The 23,851-nt window shown below is 41.9% G+C and overlaps 1 protein-coding gene across 5 annotated transcripts; it reads right to left on the bottom strand.

Moving 5' to 3' along the window:
* Positions 1 to 1,862: 1,862 nt before the first annotated feature.
* On the bottom strand, positions 1,863 to 22,918 carry SLC35A3 (solute carrier family 35 member A3). Of its 5 annotated transcripts, none has more exons than XM_036273512.1 (8): positions 22,797 to 22,918; positions 12,753 to 12,957; positions 11,725 to 11,879; positions 11,522 to 11,644; positions 9,881 to 10,052; positions 6,311 to 6,429; positions 4,603 to 4,736; positions 1,863 to 2,044 (listed from the first exon to the last, which is right to left on the bottom strand). In XM_036273512.1, exons 2-8 carry the CDS (start codon positions 12,937 to 12,939, stop codon positions 1,954 to 1,956), a joined length of 981 nt encoding a protein of 326 aa, XP_036129405.1. In that variant the 5' UTR covers positions 12,940 to 12,957; positions 22,797 to 22,918; the 3' UTR covers positions 1,863 to 1,953. The 5 variants fall into 5 exon arrangements, with proteins under 5 accessions (XP_036129405.1, XP_036129409.1, XP_036129407.1 ...); XM_036273516.1 differs by lacking the exon at positions 22,797 to 22,918 and adding an exon at positions 22,446 to 22,466 and having other exon boundaries at positions 1,927 to 2,044; XM_036273514.1 differs by lacking the exon at positions 22,797 to 22,918 and adding an exon at positions 22,131 to 22,239 and having other exon boundaries at positions 1,927 to 2,044.
* Positions 22,919 to 23,851: the final 933 nt, after the last annotated feature.

Genomic DNA, 23,851 nt, shown 5'->3' with positions numbered 1-23,851 from the left:
ATTTAGTCTCAATGTCTATGCATTTGCAGGACTTGGATTTCACTTTGCAGGAAGAATAAGATGTCAGTTTGAGTGTTTTTACAGTCTAAAAGCACCATGCTTGAAATGTGCAGGTTACTAACTACTCTCAAAGGTCTTTTTACCTGGTCACCAAAAATCATATGTCAGGCTTCCAGAAAGTCTGCTTGGTGCCCATTTAGAATCACCAGCAAAATCGTTTAAAATATTTTGTGATTTTAAACACATTTAAACTCTGGATGAAAGGGATCAGGCCTGTGTCCTATAGAGACCAGGTTTGCCTCAACAAAGTAACAGCCAAACCTAATTAGCGAAGAGTACTCAACTTTGTAAAATAGTATTTTTGAGCCAAATTCTGTTCAACAAAATCCTAACATCAGAATGATATAAAAATATTTACTTTTTACAGTTTTTATATTAGAACAGGAAGCTTTTAAAAAATATAAAATAAGAATGAAAAAAATAAAGTAAAATATGTCTACTCAACAGGTAATTCTGTCTAGTCAATAATTAAACCCACATTCCAACTTTAGAAAGTATTTTGCCCACCAATTCATCTTATCACTTCTGCTATATTCTCCCTCCCTTGTACCAACTTCTTAAATAACTCATGTAATTTGTAACTTCAATTCCAGTGCTAATCAAAATGGCAAAGAAACCGTATTTAAAGGCAAGTGGTGGCTCCTCCCAGCAGCACAAGGAGACCTGGGAACTAGCTGCGGTCCCAGAGGTGTGATCAGTGTTCCTGGGGATGGTGGGTTTGTGAGCGGCCCCTGAAGTTCTTCTGAGCAGCCTTGAATTTATAGTTAGAGTGCCATTTGAAATAATGTGATACCGTGGCAACCTGGAACGTCTCCAAGAAAAGTCGTTTTGGTCTCAATTCCTTGATAGCAGTCTACTATTTTTTGGTGGTTGCTTTTGTTAACAGTTGTAGATTTTACAGATCAGTGAGTAAAATACTCATAAAAAAACATCCTAATGTGCACAGTCCATGCTTTGATAGTTCAAAACTCTCCAAATGGAGATATTAGATAATAATTATTTTATTTTAAATTATTAAATGAGTATTTAATCCCTTTAAATTACATATTAAAACTTCAGTGGAGCACACACATTTAATTTAAAGTACTAATAAAGATTTATCTGGTTTACAGAAAAGAAATGCAATTAAGATGAAGGACACAAAGTTAGTGTCAAAGCCCCTGGCCCCCACCTAGCCCAGGAGCAACTGGATTGCTTTCAAAGCCCTGAAAGACCCTAAAATGTAGGTGGAGAAATATGTGTATTTCTCTACATGGAATTTAAATATAAATAATGAACTTTATTCTCTGACAAATCAGATCCAGAATGTTACTTCATCAATTTTATGTGGTTGAACAAATAACATTTAGCTATCTTTTGTTTACCAATCTTTTGTATAAATATAGAAATCTCAGATGCGTGAAAATGTTTTTCAGATCATACTTCTATTTCTTCACAACTTTATAGATAATTATAATTTTCAAACTTTGACTATTTCATGTGATTGGCTATATCTATACAGAAAGAGTAAGATAAAAACATGGAATAAAATGAAATAGCTCTAGTTTGCAGAAACTGATATCTGACATTTGCTGCCTGTGGTCTGGTAAAAAGTGCATAGGTGATTTCTGCAGCAATCAAAAGGGTGAAATCTCTCTAAACTCAGATTTCAAGTTTCCTCCACTGACTCTAATCCCTGGAAATAGTTTCAAGTTTGGATTTCTAGATGCAATAGGTATTCTGTGATATTTACACATATTTTATCCTTAAATATTTTTGTTTTCAAACCATTTGAACAGTATGGTCAGATTTCAGCATGATACCTTCTCAGAATCTGCAGAAGTCCTCTGTGTGAGTTGAATGTTGCAATCCCCAGGGCACCACTGTGACAAGCCAGTGAGAGAGAGCACTCGGCTATGCTTTAGTGAGATTTCCTGCAGGTCTGGGGTCATAACCATATAGGAAAGTAGCTGCTATTACAAGGATGGCTCCAAGGAAAAAGACACTAAGTAGATGAAGGAAAAATGAAAAAGATACAATCAGATTAAAAGCAAAACAAGTTCCTTCTATTTCTTTATCTAACAAGCATAATTGGAGCAAGTGTTTCAGTAATGCGGCTAACAAATCCTGTTGACTACATTCCAGGTATTCAGCTAGGTGTTTACATGCATTCTCTCTTTAGTTCTCACAACCACCCAAGAGGAAGTAATAGTACTGTTCTCTTTTTGTAATACACGAGGAAACTGAGGTTAGAGAGTGTAAGTATCATGTTTCCTGTCCCATAAGTCTAAGTGGAAGATCGGCTTCAAATCCAGTTGTGTCTGACTCCCGCCTTCACTCTTTTTTTATTTATTTTTTAATCCTCACCCAAGGACACTTTTCCATTTTTTGTTCAGGTAGAGTGGGAGGGAGAGAGAGGAACAGAGAGAGAGAGAGAGAAACATCGATGCGAAAGGAACACACCGAGTGGCTGCTACCCGCACAACCGACCAGGGCTGGGGACAAACTGCAACCGAGGCATGCGCCCTTAGCGGGAACTGAACCCGGGTCTCTCAGGACCGCAGGCCGACGCTCTAACCGCTGAGCCAAACCGGCCAGGGCCCGCCTTCACTCTTACCCACTTCACTATACTGTCTCCCGAAGCAAAGATGTATGAAATGTATTTCATCTTAATATGCCGTTTGCCTGCAGTAGATTGAGTAAGATCTCAATTTTTAAAAATATATTTGAAAATATAAAGGAATATCTGCATTCTTTTCAAACCAAAGTAAATTTCAGTTTAAAATCCAACATAGTGCCCTGGCCATTTGGCTCAGCAGTTAGAGCGTCAGCCCATGGACTGAAGAGTCATGGGTTCGATTCCAGTCAAGGGCATGTACCTTGGTTGTAATTTGGTCCCCAGCCCTAGTCGGGGTCCTTCGGGAGGCAGCCAGTCGATGTGTCTCTCTCACATCAATGTTTCTCTCTCTCTCTCTCTCTCTCTCTCTCTCCTTCCCTCCCTCCCACTTTATCTGAAGATAAATGGAAAAGTATCCTTGGGTGAGGATTTTAAAAAAATATCAGATAGCATAGTAAAGCATTTAACTGGGAAAATAAAAATAAAAATAAAATCCAACGTAGTAACAAGAAAAACTTGCCCTGGTGGGTTTGGCTCAGTGGTTGGAGCCTCGGCCTGCAGACCAGAGAGTCCCGGGTTCAGTTCCCATTAGACCCTAGTGGCTAGGGGGACGTACCAAAAAAAAAAAAAGAAAGAAAAACTCATGACCAATTTTTTTAGATGCTTTTTAAAAGGAAGATTAATTGCAGGGAGATTTGGTTTCTTTTTTCTTTTATCCATAAATATGATCCCTTACTATAAACTGGGAATGAACTTAAGCTGGTATTAGAACTTAAACTGGACGTAAACTAGAATAACAATCTTAACTTTGACATACATTTTCCTCAAGAGAATAAAATCTTCAAAAAAGTTTTAGATGTCATTATATAGCTTTTTTATGACTTTATAGGACTTACTTTTTATTTTATTTATTCATTTTTATCCTCACTTGAGGACATTTTTGCATTTATCTTCAGATAAAGCGGGAGGGAGAGAGGGAGGAAGTGAGAGAGAGAAACATTGATGTGAGAGAGACACATAGAGTGGTTGCCACCCACACAACCCAACCCGGGGCCGGGGACAAACTGCAACCGAGGTACATGCCCTTAACGGGAACCGAACCCAGGGTTCTCTGGTCAGCGGGCCGACGTTCTAACCGCAGAGCCAAACCAGCCAGGGCCTTACTAACTTTTTAATATGACTTTTTATTTTGGGGGAAAAAATCCATTCACATCTATTGGGAAAATTCTGGCCAGCTAAATTTGTATAAAAATGTTTCCAATGGAACCCTGGCGGGTGTGGCTCAGCAGATTGGGCATTATCCCCATGTAACAAAAGGTTGCTGGTTCGATTCCCGATCAGAGCACATGTCTAAACCACCCCCGGTAGGGGGCATGCAGGAGGCAGCTGATCAATGTTTCACTCTCCCATTGCCATTTCTTTCTCTCTTTCTCTCTCCTTCCCTCCCTCCCTTTCCCTTTCTCTCTCTCTAAAAATCAATAAAAATCTTTAAAAATGTTTTTTCACCCTGGCCGGTTTGGCTCAGCGGTTAGAGCGTAGGCCTGTGGACCAGAGATGTCCGGGTCTGGTTCTCACTAAGGGCACGTACCTCAGTTGCAGTTTGTCCCCGTCCCCGGGTAGGGTCGTGTGGGTGGCAACTGGTGATGTGTCTCTCTCACATCGATGTTTCTCTCTCTCTCTCTTCTGCCCCCTCTCCCTCCCACTCTATCTGAAGATAAATGCAACAAATATCCTCAGGTGAGGATAAAAAAAAAAGGTTTTTCCAGTGGAAGATATTTTTGTGCATTTAATTTGAAACATTTTAAAAAGATAGTTAAATGGATCTTTTATAACATTTCTATGATTCTTCGAAAGTTATAATAGAGCAAGATTTTTCAGACCAGACCTTAAGAAAAATTCTTATTTTTCTATATCCTTTTGGAGGTTTAAAGAAAAGAAGATGTTACCTGGTTGGCACAAAATCTTGTAGCCAAAAATAGGATATCAGTGTTGATAATATTATGGATAAAGAGGTTGCAAATCCTTTCAAAATGTTATCTGCATACTTTATAACAGCAGCTATTACAAGGCCTCCAAGTGCCTGCAGAAGTTTTAAAAGATAATTAAAAAATATATATATATATGTACATAAAACTGCTTCTCAAAACCATGTCATTACTCAAGCTTTACAGAAGCTTTAAGCTTTTGTCCTATGAATTTAATCCCATTATTATAAATGATTTTCATCAAACATTTCTTATAACCAGTAGCCTTCTAGGTTTTGTTCAATAGTCCTCTGATTTCAAAAGGTGTCTGATAAAGTAAATACCAGTGTAACCTGCAGTTTGTCATAACAGAGTCTGATCATATTACGAATAAAATATCTATTCTTATCCAATTTAATATAAACATCACTGTTCAGACAAATGTGGGAAGACTGGTCACAATTTGTGAAATGTTTTTACTTTTGAATAAAAATAAAGTGCTACTTAAAGTTATTTTACTACTAGCCTTTCAATAGCTTCCTAACGTCACGTTCTTCCTCAGTTTCTCCCCATTCAAACCCACCTTTCATTGTATTCATTACTTTTCTCAAAGCACGGTTTTGTTTGTTGTCTTTAAGAATACAAAGAGAATTTTGTACCAAATCCCTCTCAATTTCACTGTGGCTACTTAAATAATGAAAGCAGACTATACTTCATAGTTTTGTCTTCTGCCGGTCCCTCTTAGCAGCTTCCCAGTCTGGGTTAGCCACCTGGACACTTTCACAGAACCTCTTCCAAGGACAGAGCTTTCGTGGCAAAAGTCACAGACTAGTCCAACTGAGCTCACTACAGTTGACATTTGAGTTCCAATACTTCTTCACAATGTTCTCATTCTGTTTCCTCCCGTTGAATCCCTCATACCAACTGTACTAAACCTTTTTTTATTTCACTCAAATCTTCAGGGAAGAGGGCTTCCCTCTTTGTTAAGATAAAAGCCATTATTAATAAACTCTCCTGACTTACCCTATTTCTACTTCAAATTTTGGCTCAGTTTTCACTTATTCTGTCTCCTTTTCTCTTATCTTAATGATAGAAGTAACCTTCCTGCTTTCAAAACACCACTACCATTTGCCACCATGACTGCCAACCAAGGGTACTTGGCCCCTTACAGGGAAAGGCTTTGTGAGGACAGTGGCTTGTGCCTGCATCTCCATGTCCTCCGAGAGTTCGGAAAGTCTTTACTGCAGATGAAATTACTCAACCCTGGAGGACTTCAAATAAACTGAGGTCACTGACAGGGAAGTTCCAAAATATAACTACTACAGGAGGTACAAGCTGTCGTAGATTACACTTCTGGATGTGCTCCCTGACCTGATGGGCTGACCACTGACTTCCTGTACCAGAATGGGTACAGAAAAATCAGAAGTTACATTTGCTCTCAGCTTCAACTCTTCTCTTTTTAAACTTGCACTTTATCAGGTTAAACTGAAGTGCCACGGAATTCACTCACGTCCCCTCTTCAAAGAGAGGTTTCACCGTGGCATGAAGACCATGCTACTTCAACTGCCCGGAGTCACCCAGCGGCGATGAGCGTCAGGGGCCTTGCCTCCTCGCAGCAGGGCATCGGTAGCTACTTTGGTTGTCTAAGAGTCAAGTTAATTAGCATTAAATATAAAAATAAATGTTTTACCTGAAGAGCAACAACTATCCAGGTCAGTCGGTTATATCCCTGAAAAAAACCATTTTTTGATACCAATTCTCCATCATAAATGTATACACCCATTAATCCAAATATACTCCCAAAGAAACCTAAAAAAATGGAAAGTTTATGTCATAAGCTGTCCATGGACATTCCAAATAATTTTATACTTTTTTTAATAAAATTTGGCCACTTCAAAATTTTTCTACTTGGATATTTATATAAATTTAACAAAAGTATACTTAGTACTAGGAGTCTAAGACAAAGACATGAGAATATAAAAAAGAACAGTGATTACCAACCTTAGAGCATTAACAAAATATAATGCAGAGATTGCATGATTACATGGCTGTCCTTTCAAATATTTGTAAAATGCCCACTTTGGGCAGATTTCAATACACCTTGTATCTTCCTATTGCTAGATATAGATTTGCACATATTCACATACATACCTGCAGATATAAAAGCTCATAAAAGTAGCATGCATTTTTCCTTAAGAAGTTCTGAAGGTTCAATTAGTAATATCCAAAAAATTAGAGTTAAGAAATAGTCATAGGCGACATCAGACCCTGCTGTTGCTGAGGCCCTCCATCGGGAGTCGCTGGAGAGCGGGACTGTCTTACTGCGGCAGCCCTGACCTCTACAGCACAGCTGTCACGTGGCTGCCGATCTCAGGATTCCCAGTCCTCCACTCTGAGTGAAGTCATGGGCATTGGGCATTTCTCCTATCTGGTAAGGAGTGCAGTCAGAGCACAGGATTTCTTTTATCGAGCTGTAAATAATCAAAGTGTACCAGAGGGAAAGGAACTGGGAGGGATGTGAAATGATCTTTCTAAAATTTCATCTATGCCAGCTCTATCATCTTAATGTGTTTCATTTAGAACATGAAAATAATATTGGCCTACTACATACACAATTATAAAAATAAATACTTCCAAGGATTTTGGTTTTTTATTATAAAAAGAACACTGGGTAATTACAAAAATGTATAAAATACTGACATGTATATACTGTATGTCAGTATGTACAGACCTACAGCATTCTTTCTATCCGTCATATAATAGTCCATTGTAACATGAAATACATATATTACATGAATTAGTCTAAGTGATTTACATATGTCCACTCACATAACCCTACAAGGCAGATACTGTCCTGTCCATTTGACAGGTGGAGAAATGGAACCACAGAGATGTTAAGTGAACTTGGTGAGCTCATGCTGCAGCTAAGTGACGGACTTGGGATTGGATTCCACCACTGTGGCCCTGGAGACCATGATCTTAATCACTACACTAGGTAATCCCACTGATATTTATCTGACCAGTCCTCTACATGTTTCCCACCGCACCAGTGCTGAAATGAATAACCTACCTTTGTGCTCTTATGTAAGCAGAGCTGTAGGATAAACTCTCATCCAGGTGTGCAAATTTTACACCAAAGACTTTATTTATTTAATATTTTGTTAAATACTCCCAAATTGAGATCCAATAAAGTTATACCAATCTATACTCCTAAGAACCACAGGAAATAAGAATTCCTGCTTCTCCACTCTCTAACATGGGATCTAATCAGTTTGCTGATCCCTGACAGCTTGATGTTTGAAAAATGCTAATCACTTTTTAATTTGTTTTTTTAAAATTTTTTTCCTTTATTGATTTTAGAGAGAGAGGAAGTGAGAGGGAGAGACAGAAATATTAATGAGAAAGAACATGGAGCCCTGGCCGGTTTGGCTCAGCGGTTAGAGCGTCGGCCTGTGGTCCTGAGAGACCCAGGTTTGGATCCCGCTAAGGGCACGTACCTCAGTTGCAATATGTCCCCGGCCCTGGTCGGTCATGCGGGTGGCAGCTACTTGATGTGTTCCTTTCACATCGATGTTTCTCTCTCTCTCTCTGTTCCTCTCTCTCCCTCCCACTCTACCTGAACAAAAAATGGAAAAATGTCCTTGGTTGAGGATTAAAAAATAAATAAATAAATAAAATAGAAAGAACATGGATTGGCTGCCTCCTGCCTCCCCTCTGGAGATCGAGCCCACAACCTGGGCATGTGCCCTGACCAGGAATCAAACCGGTGACCTCTTGGTGCATGGGTCAACGCTCAACCACAGAGCCACACTGGCTAGACTATGTTTTTGTAATTCCAAGCTATCTATTACTTATTTATGTATCCTTTCAAAACTTTGAGCCTGTGCTTCATATGAGGTCAAAGCAATGAATAAGACATCCATGAAGTATCACAGAGTTATCAATTCTGAACCAACTTTTATGTTTATTTTATAATTCAAGAAAATTTAAGGCAACTCACACAAACCTTGAATATGTCTTTCTTTTCTGATATTTGCATGTTTATGTAAATAGCTGACATCAGTGCTTAGTTTATGCAAGGTATTTTATCCTAAAAACTTCGCATGCAGCCCTGGCCGGTTTGGCTCAGAGGTTAGAGCGTCGCCCTGCGGTCCGGAGAGACCCGGGTTCGGTTCCCGCTAAGGGCACGTACTTCGGTTGCAGTTTGTCCCCGGCCCTGGTTGGTCGTGCGGGTGGCAGCCACTCGATGTGTCCCTTCACGTCGATGTTTCTCTCTTTCCCTTCCTCTCTCTCCCTCCTACTCTATCTGTACAAAAAATGGAAAAATGTCCTCGGGTGAGGATAAAAAAAAAAAAAAAAACTTCGCATGCATTATCTCAATCCTCATAGCAACATATAAAGTACTTTATGTACATTTTATAGGTGAGGAAATATATAAATTATTTGCAACATCTTTTTTATTTATTTTTTTATCCTCACCCAAGGACATTTTTCAATAGTTTATTCAGATAGAGTGGGAGGGAGAAAGAGAGAGAAACATCGACATGAAAGGGAGACATCGAGTGGTTGCCACCCACACAACCCAACCAGGGCCAGGAACAAACTGCAACCGAGGTATGTGCCCTTAGCGGGAACCGAACCCGGGTCTCTCCGGACTGCAGGCCGACGCTCTAACCGCTGAGCCAAACCGGCCAGGGCTATTTGCAACATCTTTTGGGAAAAACACAGCTACCAAGGATAAGTTATTAAAGCTCCAAATGGTGAAGATAGAAAGAGGCTACACCTACCTTTATGTTGCAGACCTAAAATTCCATTTTATTGAATAAAAGATAGTCATTTAAAGTGCAAAATTTTAAAAAGGCCAAAACCTTGCCAGATACATGGATCAACCACACATTTCATGAAAAGTTTATTTATTTAAAGATATATAGAAATCAGCCCTGGCCGGTTTGGCTCAGCGGTTAGAGCGTCCGCCTGCGGTCCGGAGAGGCCCGGGTTCGGTTCCCACTAAGGGCATGTGCCTTGGTTGCAGTTTGTCCCCGGCCCTGGTTGGTTGTGCGGGTGGCGGCCACTCGATGTGTCCCTTTCACATCGATGTTTCCCTCTCTCTCTCTTTCTCTCTCTCCCTCCCACTCTGTCTGTACAAAGGATGGAAAAATGTCCTCGGGTGAGGATAAAAAAAAAAAAAAGATATATAGAAATCTTTCAATATAACAGAATCACTTTAAAAAAATAACATCTGAAAATATTTCAAACTTACCCAGTTGAATGTTTCTTATCCACACCGACTGTTTGGTTTCTTTTAAGATTTTCTCAAAGTAAACCCCAGCAAAGCCACTTGAAAAACATGCTGTGAGAACTGCCATGAGGCCCACAAACTGAGAGCCAGCCGAAAGCTCCTTAGAATCCAGCTCTTGCGAATCTGAGGGCCACTGAACAAAATGAAACACAGCATGGAAGTTTAATCCGTCTTATTTCAGCAAGTGCCTATTTAGAGCCCACTCTTAGACTTGAAGATAAAAATGCAACCAATACTAAATTTGGGGATTGCAGAGGAGAGCTTTGAAAGACAACCTTGGACTCGTTTTATTCCCCCACAGTGATATTCCTGTTGCCGCACCAAGGAGTTGAGCGGCCCTGCACCCACCGACCATGCTCACCATCTAGCCGTATCCTGTCCATTAGTGCTCCTGAAACCAGTTACTTGCTTATCATCTTCATGGTCTTTGTCAAATTCATGTTTCACCTGGACTATTCATTACTTGATATTTTAATTTAAAATATCTCCCTTTTTAAAATTTAATACCTACTTTAACCTATCCTAAGCAATATCTATGAAGATAAGGGTTTGCTATGCCAGTTATATTTTTCTAAAACCCATTTAAAATAAATATGAAAAATATTTATTCAAGATATATATACACTACACTCTGGGGAAAGTGATGAGTGGCCTCTGAAAGGCAGGAAATCAACAGGACTGGATTTGTTTTTAGACAGACCACAGTGGTCACTACGTGGAGGCTGAATTTGGGGGGATGGGTAGAACTAAAGCAAAAAGAAATCAGTGAGGCGCCAAAAGATCACATGAGAAACAAAGAAGGCTGGGGAAATGCTGTGAAGACAGACAGGACAGAACCTGGAAGTACTAGAAAGCAGAACCAGTGAGGTCTTAGTGACTGGTTAGATGTACAAGCAGAAGGAAGAGGCTAGGACCACTCCCAGGCTGAGTAAAAACAACTGGCAAAAATAGAGACAAGTACAGGTTTGGTTGGGAAAAGTAAAGCTTAGTTTATTAGGCCTATTGAACAACCTAACAAAATGTCCAGCAGGATTTTATATACACACATCTGAAATTACCCGTGACAACCAGAGCTGCTGACACAGACCAAGGAGCCACCAGCATGTAAGTGTTAATAAAAACCCCCCGAATGGATGAAATCTTCAAATATAAAGACATAAAGAAATAACAAGCCTACCAGGAACCCAGTATCTAAAGGGAGTATCAAGAAAGAGGACCCCAGGAAGGAAACCAACAAGACCACTTGAACGATGTGAGAAGAGCCAGGAAAGAATGGTCTCAGAGTAGCTGGTGGACGATAAGAAGGAAATGTTAATAATTTCCAATGCTCCTGATATCCAGTAAAAATTAGTTTTGTTTTCCACAAAGCAGTGTCCTATTTCCCTAACTAGATAGTTCACGTCTTCATGTCCGATAATTTGACTTTAATATATTTCTTAGCTTCAGTAGTATCTTGCTCAAAGGAAGCCCTCAAAAACTATCTCAGCTGTCAGAATAAGCATTTGTTTCTTCACTAGACAATAGAACCATATTGTCCATGCACAGTAAATAAGGTTTTGAAACTGTAATGCAGTGAAAGGTATATTTATCTTGAATAGTTACCTGTACAAAAGCAACTCCTGTCATCAGAATTACCAGGGAGAGCCACTGGTACACACCTAATTTCTTACTAAGCATAGACACAGAAAAGAGTGCTGTTGTAAGAATTTTCAACTGATACGTGACCTGAAACAGAAAACAGCTAATGTTATTAATGATTGTGGGTCTGTTTGTTAAGAGAACTACTAGAAATGTATTTTCAGTACCTGATAGGTAGCTGCATCTAGATTTGACAATGCCACATAGAGTAAATTGTTCTGAAGAGTATATATCCCTGATGGAATAGCAAGTTTGATCGTTTCCATAGGTTTATTAAGGATTTCATCATTTAGGATTCGATTCAGTGCTCTCAGACTACATTCTAGAAAAAAACATGAAATGGACAAAATCAGTCATTAAGGAACTGAGTAAGTCACGTAGCCTCTCTCAAGGTCTCAGTTTTCTCACCTGTAAAAAAAGAAAACTGGGCTACATGTTAAGATACTTTAGGTCTAAACTATACCTTTAATGATGCTAATTTTTCAAAAGTTAAATAATTATAAGGTAGCATATTAAGAATAGCATTATCCTTATATTCTTTTATTTTTATATATTTTTAAATTAAACCTCACCTGAGGATATTTTTCCACTGATTTTTAGATAGAGGGGAAGGAGGACAGGGGAGGGAGAAACCTTGATGTAAGAGAGACATATCAATTGGAGGCCTCTCGCACAACCCTGACTGGAGCTGGGGATCAAACCTGCAACCCAGGTACGTGCCCTTGACTGGAAATCAAACCCATTAGCCTTGGGTCTGTAGGCCAATGCTCTAACCGATGAGCCAAACCAGCCAGGGCAATCCTTATATTCTTTTATTTGGTGCCCTGGCTGGTGTGGCTCAGTTGATTGGAGCATCTTCCCATGCACCAAAAGGTTGTCAGTTCAATTCCCAGTCAGGGCACAAGCCCAGGTTGCAGGCTCAATTCCCAGTAGGGGGTGTGCAGGAAGCAGCCGATTGATGTTTTGCGCTCACATTGATGTTTCTCTCCTCCCTAAAAATCAATTTAAAAATCTTAAAAAAAAAAAAACTGTATTAATAAATGAAAAATATTGAAATGTTCTTAATACTAGAGTATTAAATAATGCAGAAGTGTTCAAATGTATAGTTACCAACATATATTTACACATGTCATACATAAGTAATACCAAACAAATAAATTTCAGTGACTTAAAAAACAAAAACCTAGATACCTACGGCTCTCTTTGTAGACTAATAAAATGCAGGCCATTATCTTCAAAATTTCAGCAACAACCACTGCTGTAGAAGACAGATAACGAGGTCCCTCCTCTTTCAAAGTCCTAGAATAGCGCATTGTTAGAACCAAACTGGTCGTCTGAAAGACCAAAATTCCCAAGGAAAGGTATTTTAGGTTGGCAGACATTGTTTTATCTGCATCTGCCTGAAAAACAAAATAAACAGGGCAAATAAACAAAACTGGAAAATACATTAACTACATTTTTAAAAGCCAGCAAGAGCCGTCAGGTCCCAGACAAGCTGGAGTACGTATATTCTAACCCATTCTTTCTGCCTTGGACCAAACACGAGAAGCAACTATCAGGAGACTCTGAAAGGTGAAGACAGACAAACTGGCTAGAGACCATAGGTATTGAGTGATAATCCAGTAATGAATTCCCTGGAAATCTTTTTTGCCGTTCAGGTATCTCACCCTGGATGTTGTAGCAGTTTATCCCCTGGAACCACCAACAGAGACAGATCAACAACTAAAATGCCCCAAGAGAAACCCACATCTCTGGCCAAAGTCCTGGGCAGACAGCTACCCTGCAGGATGGAACCCTCCCACTGGGTGCCATGTCATCTGTGGGAAAGAGCCTTGCTGACCATCCCCACCCTGCACTAACGAAAGCAGAGATGGCACCCAGCTCCTCCCTCTAGGGCCTGCAGCCACAAAGATGATGGGGGCAGAGTCCTGTCATCCATTCCCGCCCCATGCAAGGTGAATGTCAGCAGAGAGTAGTACCCTTCCTCCTTCCCCAGGGTCTATTAACATAGAAGATTTAAGTAAGAACCAAGGGCTCATAATGTAGTAGTCAAAACATCCATGATACAACCCAGAATGAGTATATTCATGATTCCAAAATGTAGGAAAATATCTCAAATACAATGAGTGAGGACAACAGATAGTAACAGAGTTGACACAGGTGCTGGAACGATCAGACTGGGATTTTAAAGATGCTACCATACACATGCACCACCAACATGCAATTAGAAACACTCTGGATATCATTTTAGGCTCATACAGAAGTTGAAAAAAAATAGTTCTTTACCCATTCTTGAACTACTCATGAGCATTTCAGATCCTCCTCTCATCCTTTCAAAATTTAAATTAAAAAAATGTTAAAATTCCCTTAAAATGTTTCAATAAGTAGCTTCTAAATATTACGTAAGCCACGAGTATTTTAAGCTATTTTTGTAAAATTTAATATTTTATATGATTTCTCAAGTCTCTTCCAGTTCTAACACACACACTTCCATTATTCTAATTTCAATGTCTCATCTAAAAGTTTTGTCTAAATGTTTAAATTGTAAACTTTGAGTATATCTTTGCATATATATATACACACACACACACATATATACACACACACACATACAGTAATGTATAACATGATGAGCTCCTATTTAATTATTAGTATATACTCACTGTATTAGAATAATAATAATATATAAGTATGATCTCTGGTATGTGTATACTACAATCCCACTGATCTTGTATGACAATCCCACTGCAAGGACTTCTAAAAGTCCTACACAAAAGGACTATTCCAGGGTTTGGTGGTCAGTCTAATAGATCTTGTACGTGCTTTCCAGTCACTATTTTCCTCTGAACTGTTAAATGAGCTTGACATTTACACAGTTAGTTTTATTATTTTAAATCCCTTCTCGTACCTAAGCTTCATTCATTTGGATTTGATGAGTTTGGATAATAGCTTGATTAGTATTTACTTCTGCATTTGGTACAAGAAATATTAGTAAGCCCTGGCCGGTTTGGCTCAGCGGTTGGAGCGTCGACCGCGGTCCAGCAAGACCCGGGTTCGTTTCCCGCAAAGGGCACATACCTCAGTTGCATTTTGTCCACGGCCCCTGGTGGGGTCGTGTGGGTGGCAGCCAATCAATGTGTCTCTCTCACATTGATGTTTCTCTCTCTCTCTTCCTCCATCTCTCCCTCTCGCTCTATCTGAAGATGAATGCAAAAAGTGTCCACAGGTGAGGATAAAAAAAAGAAAGAAATATTAGTAAGCTTCTTTAGAATTCAAAGAAGATCTCAGTAACTATTTAACAGTTAATAAAAAAGGTTTTCAAACATACTAGGAAGTACATTTTAAGCACATTTGCTGTTAATTCCATGTCCCTCGTTTTCATTAAAGCAGTTATCAAATGCTTTACAATGTTTTGTCAGCCAATCCTGAGTAACTTTAGAGGCTTTCAATGTTTACAAAATATCCATTACATGAAGTAAATGTATCAGGAGTGCAAACAATGCTACCACCTCCACCCCAAAATTTATCAGGATTAGTGAGAAATTCATTGTTTATGCATCATTAATTGCACTTGATAGGCATTAGCTAAGTTCAGAAACAGTCAAAACATTATATACTAATAATTTCTATTCATCTTTTCAAACATAAATAGGTCCTTGTAGGTAAATCTGAAAATCAGTCTGGCTGAAGACTTATTTCCAGCAGCTTACCATGCCTGTGTCTCATCTTTACGTCTGTGTGAGAAGCCCATCCTTCTACAGAGACAATAATGTCTGTGCTTTGCTGATACATATATCCAGTCACTAACAGTCCTAAAAAGCTAGATGTTAAGCAATGTTTCAAAACTGTAATAAAATTTACATATATTTTCTAAGACTACCAAGTACCTAATAAATTCTGCAAATCAATTTTCCTTCTATTATGAAAACAAACGGCTACATTTCTGCCTTATCATGTTTAAAGTGGCTATACTTACCTTTTCTAAACATTAGTGCTGAAATACACCCCCAAAGCACACCATAGTAATCTACTAGGGTGCATATAAAAACACACAAGTTAGCCCTGGCCAATTTGGCTCAGCGGTTAGAGCGTCGGCCTGCGGTCCTGAGAGACCCGGGTTCGGTTCCCACTAAGGGCACGTACCTCGGTTGCAGTTTGTCCCCAGCCCTGGTTGGTCGTGCGGGTGGCAGCCACTCGATGTGTCCCTTCACATCGATGTTTCTCTCTCTCTGTTCCTCTCTCTCCCTCCCACTCTATCTGAACAAAAAATGGAAAAATGTCCTCAGGTGAGGATTAAAAAAAAAAAAAACACACACAAGTTAAAAGTGCTATGCAAATATAAGTTCACATTATACATGAGGCAGAACACAGCTACTGGCGTAAAAACAAACCTATTAAGGTTTCTCCAAGTAAATGAACAGAAGAAGACAATCTCTACAGAACTGCTATAACCTTGGTTGCAGTTTTTTGGTCCATTACCTCACACGATGCCAAAACTTTAAAGCTGCAACCTACAACTGTATGCCACATGATGACAAATAAATTCCACCCCAAGGGTCTTTACTTCCCACATATCTATATATCTTTCTTCAAACTACCTTAGCAGTAGATATAGAGTAGTCTCAAAAAAGTACCAAGCATATGTTGTAGTTCAAATCCATAATCCTGTGAAGAATCCAAAAATCTTATTTTTTTATAAAAAGTAAAACAAATATGGGTTAAAGGTAATTTACATTATTGGTATATTCAATTTTCTTTCTAGGACAGAAATGATCACTGCCACTAAATTAGTTCACTCTTCAGTGTTCACTAAAAGTGTTAAAACACACTGTTAATTTGTGTGTTTTTATATGCACCCTAGTAGATTACTATGTTGTACTTAGGGGTGTGTTCACTCTTTAGTGCTTAAAGAAAAGTACAATCCTGCTCAATAACACACAAACGACTCTAATCTTTAACAGTGCCAGTCCCTGTTTCCAGTCTGAATTAGACAACTCTTCATTGTTCTTCCTTCCCTTGCTTCCTCTGGGCACTGAGTGACCGTTTACATAATATCATCTCAACTTTCAATTAGTTAATTTTTACCTTGGTCTTTCAGTCTGCAGAATTTCCATGACTACATTCAGGTAAAATAAATATTTCTTCAACTATATAAATCTGTAACTGATTTACATTTTCATTTTGAGATTAAAAAGTGTTTGGTATTGCACTCTCGGTCAAGTTACTGATGGAGACAACAGAACCTTCGGCTGTGTGGCGGCCTCATTGCGCTCTCCTGCTCCACTACTTCCTACTCTGGTCACTTCCTGCCACGTACAGCCAGCAGGCAGCAGTGAAAAGTCGGGTGGGATCCATGACTAAGGCTAAGGAGATGGGGGCCAGAAGTAAAAAGTAAAGGTAGCCTGGCCGGTGTGGCTCAGTGGTTTAGCGCTGACACATGCACCAGGAGGTTGCAGGTTCGATTCCCAGTCAGGGCACATGGCCAGATTGTGGGCCCAATCCCCACTGGGGGGCATGCAGGAGACGGCCAATCAATGTTCTCTCTCATCGATGTTTCTCTCTCTCTCTCTCTCTCTCTCTAAAATCAATAAAGAACAAAAATTAAGCAAACAAACAGAAAGTAGACATATACAATTTGCCATCAGTATTTCATAGGCACTTCCTGCAGTGAGGCCCTGGGACGAGCACTGGGTCCACAATGATGAACAGGACCAACAGAATCTGCTTCTCCGTGGGGTTTATCCTCTAACATGGAAGACGTACCACTCAACTAATTCATGAGTCTGGCCATGACACAGGGGCAACAGGAAAATATCACAGGGAACTGTGGTACCTCATGTTACATTATATCAACTTGTTTAAGCTCAAACATATTTCCACAAATTCCCTTCAGTGTGGTACCAGGTTAGAATTGGCCTAAGATTTGGAAGGCAGGAGTAAAGCAAAAGCCATTACTCCAGAAGGTTCTCAGGGCTAAGAACACACCAGCAGGTTCTAGCGGACCCATTCTTCCTGCTCTAGGTCAGCTCTTCTTCCCAATGGCTGGCCCTGCTGAGCAGCAGTGGGTCCAGGTGCTCCTCCACGCTCCTAACTGTGGACACCAGGCTGCTCCGCGAGGGGAGAGCTTCCCATGAATTCTTCCCGAAGCTCCAGGTGTGGTCCTACTCTAACCTGTCTACCCATGCTAGTCTTTAGGGAGGGCAGCCTAGTCACTTTCCAGGAATCCTCCAACACTCTCTGTTTCTTAATTTAGATTTTATTTTGCAATTAAGTTGACAATCAATATTATTTTGTATTAGTTTTAGGTGTACAGCTTAGTGCTTAGATAATCATATACTTTACACAGTGACTCCCTCCCCATATTTCTAGTACCCACCTGGCACTATATATAGTTATTATAATATTATTGACTGTCTTCCCTGTGCAGGACTGTACCTCCCTGTTGACTGTTCTGTAACTGCCAATCTGCACTTGAATGCTCCCTTCTTTGACCTTGACCCTCCTCCTCCTCCCACAACTGTAAAAGCCCTGATTCCTATTATAAATCCCTTATTCTATAACAGTGAAGTGCTCTGTTTCTCTATTGAACCCAAACTGACACAGCTGGCACCAAATGTGGTTCCAGAACCACACGAGAGGGATCTGGAATCAGCTTTCTGATCTGACTAGACATGAAGATAGCAAAGACCTATTACCAATGGAGAAGGAGACATGGGTGGTTCATCACACCATGAGAGATAATACTTAAATTATCACCTATAATCAAGATTGATCAAGTCATTGCTGCCACAAGCATTTTATTGGAAATAGGTATATAATGGTGTTCACGGGTTGCCTCTAAGTCAACTAAAAAACTTGGAAAAAATATGAACTTTCCCAAATTCACAGCCCAAGATCCAAGTAAGGAATCAGAATAATGGCTCCTCAAAATATCAGGCCCTAAACCCTGAAACCTACAAATGTTACCCTATTTGGAAAAGGGGGTTTTGCAGATGAAACTGAGATGGAAAGATTATCGTGGGTTAGCTAAGTGAGCCCCAAATGCCAACACAAGTGTCCTTGGAAGAGACACAAAAGGAAAACACAGATAGCCAAGTGGAGAAGGCATTGCGAAGATGTAGCAGAGACATTCGAAGATGCTGGCCTTGAAGACAGCAGTGATGCAGTTACCGACTGGATGCAGGGAGCACCAGAGGCTAGGAGAGGAGAGAAATGGATTCTCCTCTAGAGCCTCCAGAGCAGTGTTTCTCCACCTTCCTGATGCCACGACCCTTTAATACAGTTCCTCGTGTTGTGGTGACCCCAACCATAAAATTATTTTCATTGCTATTTCGTAACTGTAATTTTGCTACTGTTATGAATCGTCATCGGAAATATGTGTTTTCCAATGGTCTTAGACGACCCCTATGAAAGGGTCGTTCGACCCCCAAAGGGGTCATGACCCACAGGTTGAGAACCGCTGCTCCAGAGGGAGGGTGGCCCTGCTGTCACTGTGACATCAGCCCAGTGATATTAACGTGAATTCTGAACTCTGGAACTGGGAGAGAAGACTTAGGATGCACTTGATTTTTAGAGGGTTGAAATCTAATGTTAAGCTACCAATTCATAACAATCTTAAGTACACATGTTTCTAAACTTACATTTTTCTCTTGCTAATGTGTCTTTTTTTTTTTTTATTAATTCTCACCTGAGGATATTTTTCCATTTTTCTTCAGAGAGAGCGGGAGGGAGGGAGGGAGAGGAAGAGAGGGAGAAAGAAACATCAACCTGAGAGAGACACATCAGCTGGTTGCCTCCTGCACAACACAACCCCATCCAGGGCCAGGGACAAACCACAACAGAGGTACGTGCCCTTGACTGGAATTGAATCCGTGACTCACTGGTCTGCAGGCCGACGCTCTAACCACTGAACCAAACTGGCCAGGGCTTGCTAATCTGTCTTTTATTATAGGGGTCTCAGCTAAGAACTTAGAAGAGTAGAGAAAAAATTATTTTCCCTCCCCTACAGGGTGAGAATAACTATATCATCTTACGAATTTATTACTAGGATCAAAAGAAGTACTAAAACAGATCAGAAAAGCACTTTCACATATAAGGTTCTTCATAAAAGTCTGAAATCAGGAAATGCTACAAAACAGAAGTTGTCCTTGCTTCCAGGAGCAATATAAGAGTTTGACTGTTTCATTGTATGTTGTTTTTTTTTTCCCCTTTTTTGATTTTCGAGAGAGAGGATGGGAACCAGAGAAAGAGATGGAAACATAGATGAGAGAGAACGTCGATTGGCTGCCTCCTGCATGGCCCCCACTGGGGATTGGGCCCACAACTTGGGCATGTTTCCTGACCTGGAGTCAAACCAGCAACCTCTTGGAGCATGGGTCAATGCTCAACCATTGAGCCATACCGGCTGGACTCACTGTATGATTTAATATAGCAATTATTTATTATGAGTCTAATCTATCTTAATGCTGTGCTCAAGTACTACAGTGCTAAAGAAATTTAAAAGATACAATTCTCTTAAAAAGCTTACATTCTAATAGGAATACATTTCTCTAATAACCATAGTACAATGCAAATTTAACAAATATTATAAGATTTATAAAGCCCAACACAACAAAAAGAGAATGGTGTAGACTAAAGGTAAACTTCAGAAAGCTGCATATGAAGCAGGTGGTATTTGAGGCATTAAAGAATAAGTAGCCCTGGCCGGTTTGGCTCAGCGGTTAGAGCGTCGGCCTGCGGTCCGGAGAGACCCGGGTTCGGTTCCCGCTAAGGGCACGTACTTTGGTTGCAGTTTGTCCCCGGCCCTGGTTGGTCGTGCGGGTGGCAGCCGCTCGAAGTGTCCCTTCATGTCGATGTTTCTCTCTCTCTCTCCCTCCCACTCTATCTGTACAAAAAATGGAAAAATATCCTCAGGTGAGGATAAAAAAAAAAAAAAAAAGAATAAGTAGAGTCCGGCCAGTATGGGCTCATGTCATCCCAGAGACTGAGAGGTCCTGGTTGGATTCCTGGTCAGGGCACATGCGAGTTTTGGGCTCGAACCCCAGTGGGGGGCCTGTAGGAGGCAGCCAATTGATGTTTCTTTTTTTTTTTTTTTTTAATCCTCACCCTAGATTATTTTTCTATTTACCTTCAGCTAGAGTGGGAGGGAGGGAGAGATAGAAACATCGAAGTGAGAGAGGGATACACTGACTGGCTGCCTCCTGCATGACCCAACCAGGGCCAGGGACAAACCAAAACCAAGGTATGAGACATTGACCAGAATCAAACCCATGACTAATTGGTCCTTGGGCCAATGCTCTAACTGCTTAGCCAAACCGGCCAGGGTTCACATCCATGTTTCTATCTCTCTCCCTAAAAAAAAAGAAAGAAAGAATAAGAATTTCTACAAGGACAGTAAGGAAGGCTTTCCTTGCAAGAAGAAAGGATGTAAGCAAAGACCAATGCAGGCAGGAATACAGCATGTTCAGAAATTACATTTCAAAGTAACCACTCAGTTTGGCTAAAAATTAGGGTATGTGAGATAAAATAATTTAAAAACCAAAAAAGAAAGGGACATATTATTGTGATTGGAGCCACAGACAGCTAATTTTGTTTTGTTTTGTTTTTTTTATCCTCACCCAAGGACATTTTTTGATATTTTGTTCAGATAGAGTGGGAGGGAGAGAGAGAGAGAGAAACATCGATGTGAAAGGGACACATCGAGTAGTTGCCACCCGCACAACCCAACCAGGGCCGGGGACAAACTGCAACCGAGGTACATGCCCTTAGCGGGAACCGAACCCAGGTCTCTCAGGACTGCAGGCTGACGCTCTAACCACTGAGCCAAACCGGCCAGAGCAAATTTGGAATGGCTTTGAATGTCACCCTAAATAATTTGAATTTAGCTCTGGCTGGTTTGGCTCAGCGGTTGGAGCGTTGGCCTGCGGACCAGAGAGTCCCGGGTTCGGTTCCCGGTAGGGGCACGTACCAAAAAATAAAATTTTTAAAAAAAATGTATTCCAGAACTAATAGTCACTGAGCATTCTGAGAGAGTGACCAAAGAATGGCTTTAAGAATAAACGTGGAGCCCTGGCCAGTTTGGCTCAGCAGTTAGAGCCTTGGCCTGAGGTCCAGAGAGACCTGGGTTCGGTTCCCGCTAAGGGCATGTACCTCAGTTGCAGTTTGTCCCTGGCCCTGGTTGGGGTAGGGCGGTGAGGGAGGGATGTGTCGCTTTCACGTCCACGTTTTTCTCTCCCTCTCTCCCTCCCACTCCATCTGAACAAAAAAAAAAAAGAAGGAACATGGAGGTGAGGTTTCTGGAAGGGGACAGGCCCAGGGCAGACACTTTGGTTTGGAAACTTCTGCTCCTGTGCAGATAAGAACAGAGAAAGAGCCAGATTTACCACGGAGGTGGTGGAAATGAGAAATGGGAAAACTAAACTTGAGTGGTCCAAGAAGCAGAACCAAGGCTAGGGAAGAAAGTGAGAGCCAGAAATGGAAATTTAGAAGTCACTCCCTTAAAGGAAACAACCCGAGTTTACTGGTGAAAGTGAGTAAGGGCACCAAAGGAGAAACTACCAAATTTCATCCTTACCAAAGTTGAATGTTGAGTCCAGAAACAAAAAACTTAACTCTGGTTCCACTTTCAAGTGCTGCACATAATAGAACACAGTAAGAGTCTTCGACTATAAAGTAATGAAATGGAAGTGCTTTACTAAGCGAGGCCCATTTACTACATCTCATACTGCTCTTTCATTCATTGAACCGACGTTCCCGAGAGGTGTTCAGTAGCTGCTAGTGAATATGTTAATCAACATCCTCGCTCCCGAGACCCGCAAACCGCTCCCCTGGTACAGGCCCACCAGGCGGTTCCGACGGGGATCCCACCCGGCCTCCACACCAGCCTTACCACGTCGTGCAGCCCCTGCGGCTTCGGGAGCACCGTGCAGCTGAGGTGCGGGTGCGAGTGCGGTGGGCGGAGCCACCCAGGGGTCACGGGGGTCACCAGCACCGCCCCCCGCCCGGCCCATCAGCCGCCGGGCAGCGCCTGCCCCAGGCTCCCGGCGCGCACAGTGGTTCCCCGTCGCCGGACACACCCCTTCCCGCGGGCCCCTTCCCACCTCCACCCAGCACAATCCACACGTCGACCCGGGGAGCGACAACGTGTCACTCATGCGCCGCCACCCCAGCCGCGCTCGGGCTCCGGTCCCCGGCGCTGACCGGCTGCCGCTGCGCGCCTCCGCCCGCCCGGGCCACTCACCTGCCCCGCAGCTCGGCCGGCTGCGCGCTCGCGGGGCGGCTCAGCTCCGCCGGGCGCCCGGGGCTGCCGTGCCCGCCGGGTCCCCCGCGACCCCTGCCGCACGGCGCCGCCCGCTGCCCCCGCCGCCGCCAGCGCGGAGCGGCCCGGCGCTTCCGGGTTCCCGCGTCCCGTCCTCCAAACGCTCCGGCTTCCGCCGCGGCCGCGCCACGCCGTTCCCGGCTCGCGGTGGCCGGCCTGCACCTGCCGCTGCGTCCGAAGGCGAGGTCCCCCGTGCCTCCCTGCCGTGTCCACGCCGCCTGCCAGCTGTGCCAGGAGCGAAGTCCTTCGGGGCAAAGGCCCCGGAGAGGGAATGGGAGGTGGGTCCACAGAGCAAACCCGCTTCTGAGCACGACAGGCACTGGCACTGACCACAAGCGACATTTGCTTCGTCTGGAAGAAGGCTTGCTCGGATAGCCCAAACCAGAAGCCTTTCTTGCTTCTTCCCTCCCAGGGCTCTGAATTCCTCTGCTGCCCCATAAGCATCGTGAGGCATCCGGTGAATTTCTAGGTCATTTACTTACTTTGAGTTCTGCTCTGTTTTATGTCCACCCCTCCTGCCCAACACTTTCCTGGAGGGCAGCGCTATCCTCTGGATCTCCGGCACCTGCCGCAGTGCTCAGCACAGAGAAACTTAATACATGTTTCCTGAACTGAGCTGAATGGTGGGTGGTAACGTCCAAGACAAATAGGCGGCACAAAAGCTCACCAGGAAACAAGGTCAGCAGAGCCTGAATGGCAACCATAGTCATCCAACACTTTAAGAAAAATCAAGTCCGCATCAAAGGCCCGAAAGCTCCTTTAGTAACAAGAATCTAATAAGGATTGTACCTTTTGTGGTTTGCCTGCATCATCTCATTTAGCTCTGACAACAGCCCTATAAAGTAGGTATTAGCACCTATATTTTCCAGAAGGAGAAATTGAGGCTTTCAGACTTAAAGTCACATACTGAAGTTCCCATAGCTACTGAAAGGTAAGCTTGGATTCTACCCCTAATTTGTCTGCCTTTAAAGTCCACG

Source organism: Molossus molossus, unplaced genomic scaffold (assembly GCF_014108415.1).
Source record: "Molossus molossus isolate mMolMol1 unplaced genomic scaffold, mMolMol1.p scaffold_m16_p_20, whole genome shotgun sequence".
NCBI classification, from domain to species: domain Eukaryota; kingdom Metazoa; phylum Chordata; class Mammalia; order Chiroptera; family Molossidae; genus Molossus; species Molossus molossus.
Note: the sequence above shows the minus strand (reverse complement) of the source record. Positions and strands in the feature narration are given on the sequence as shown.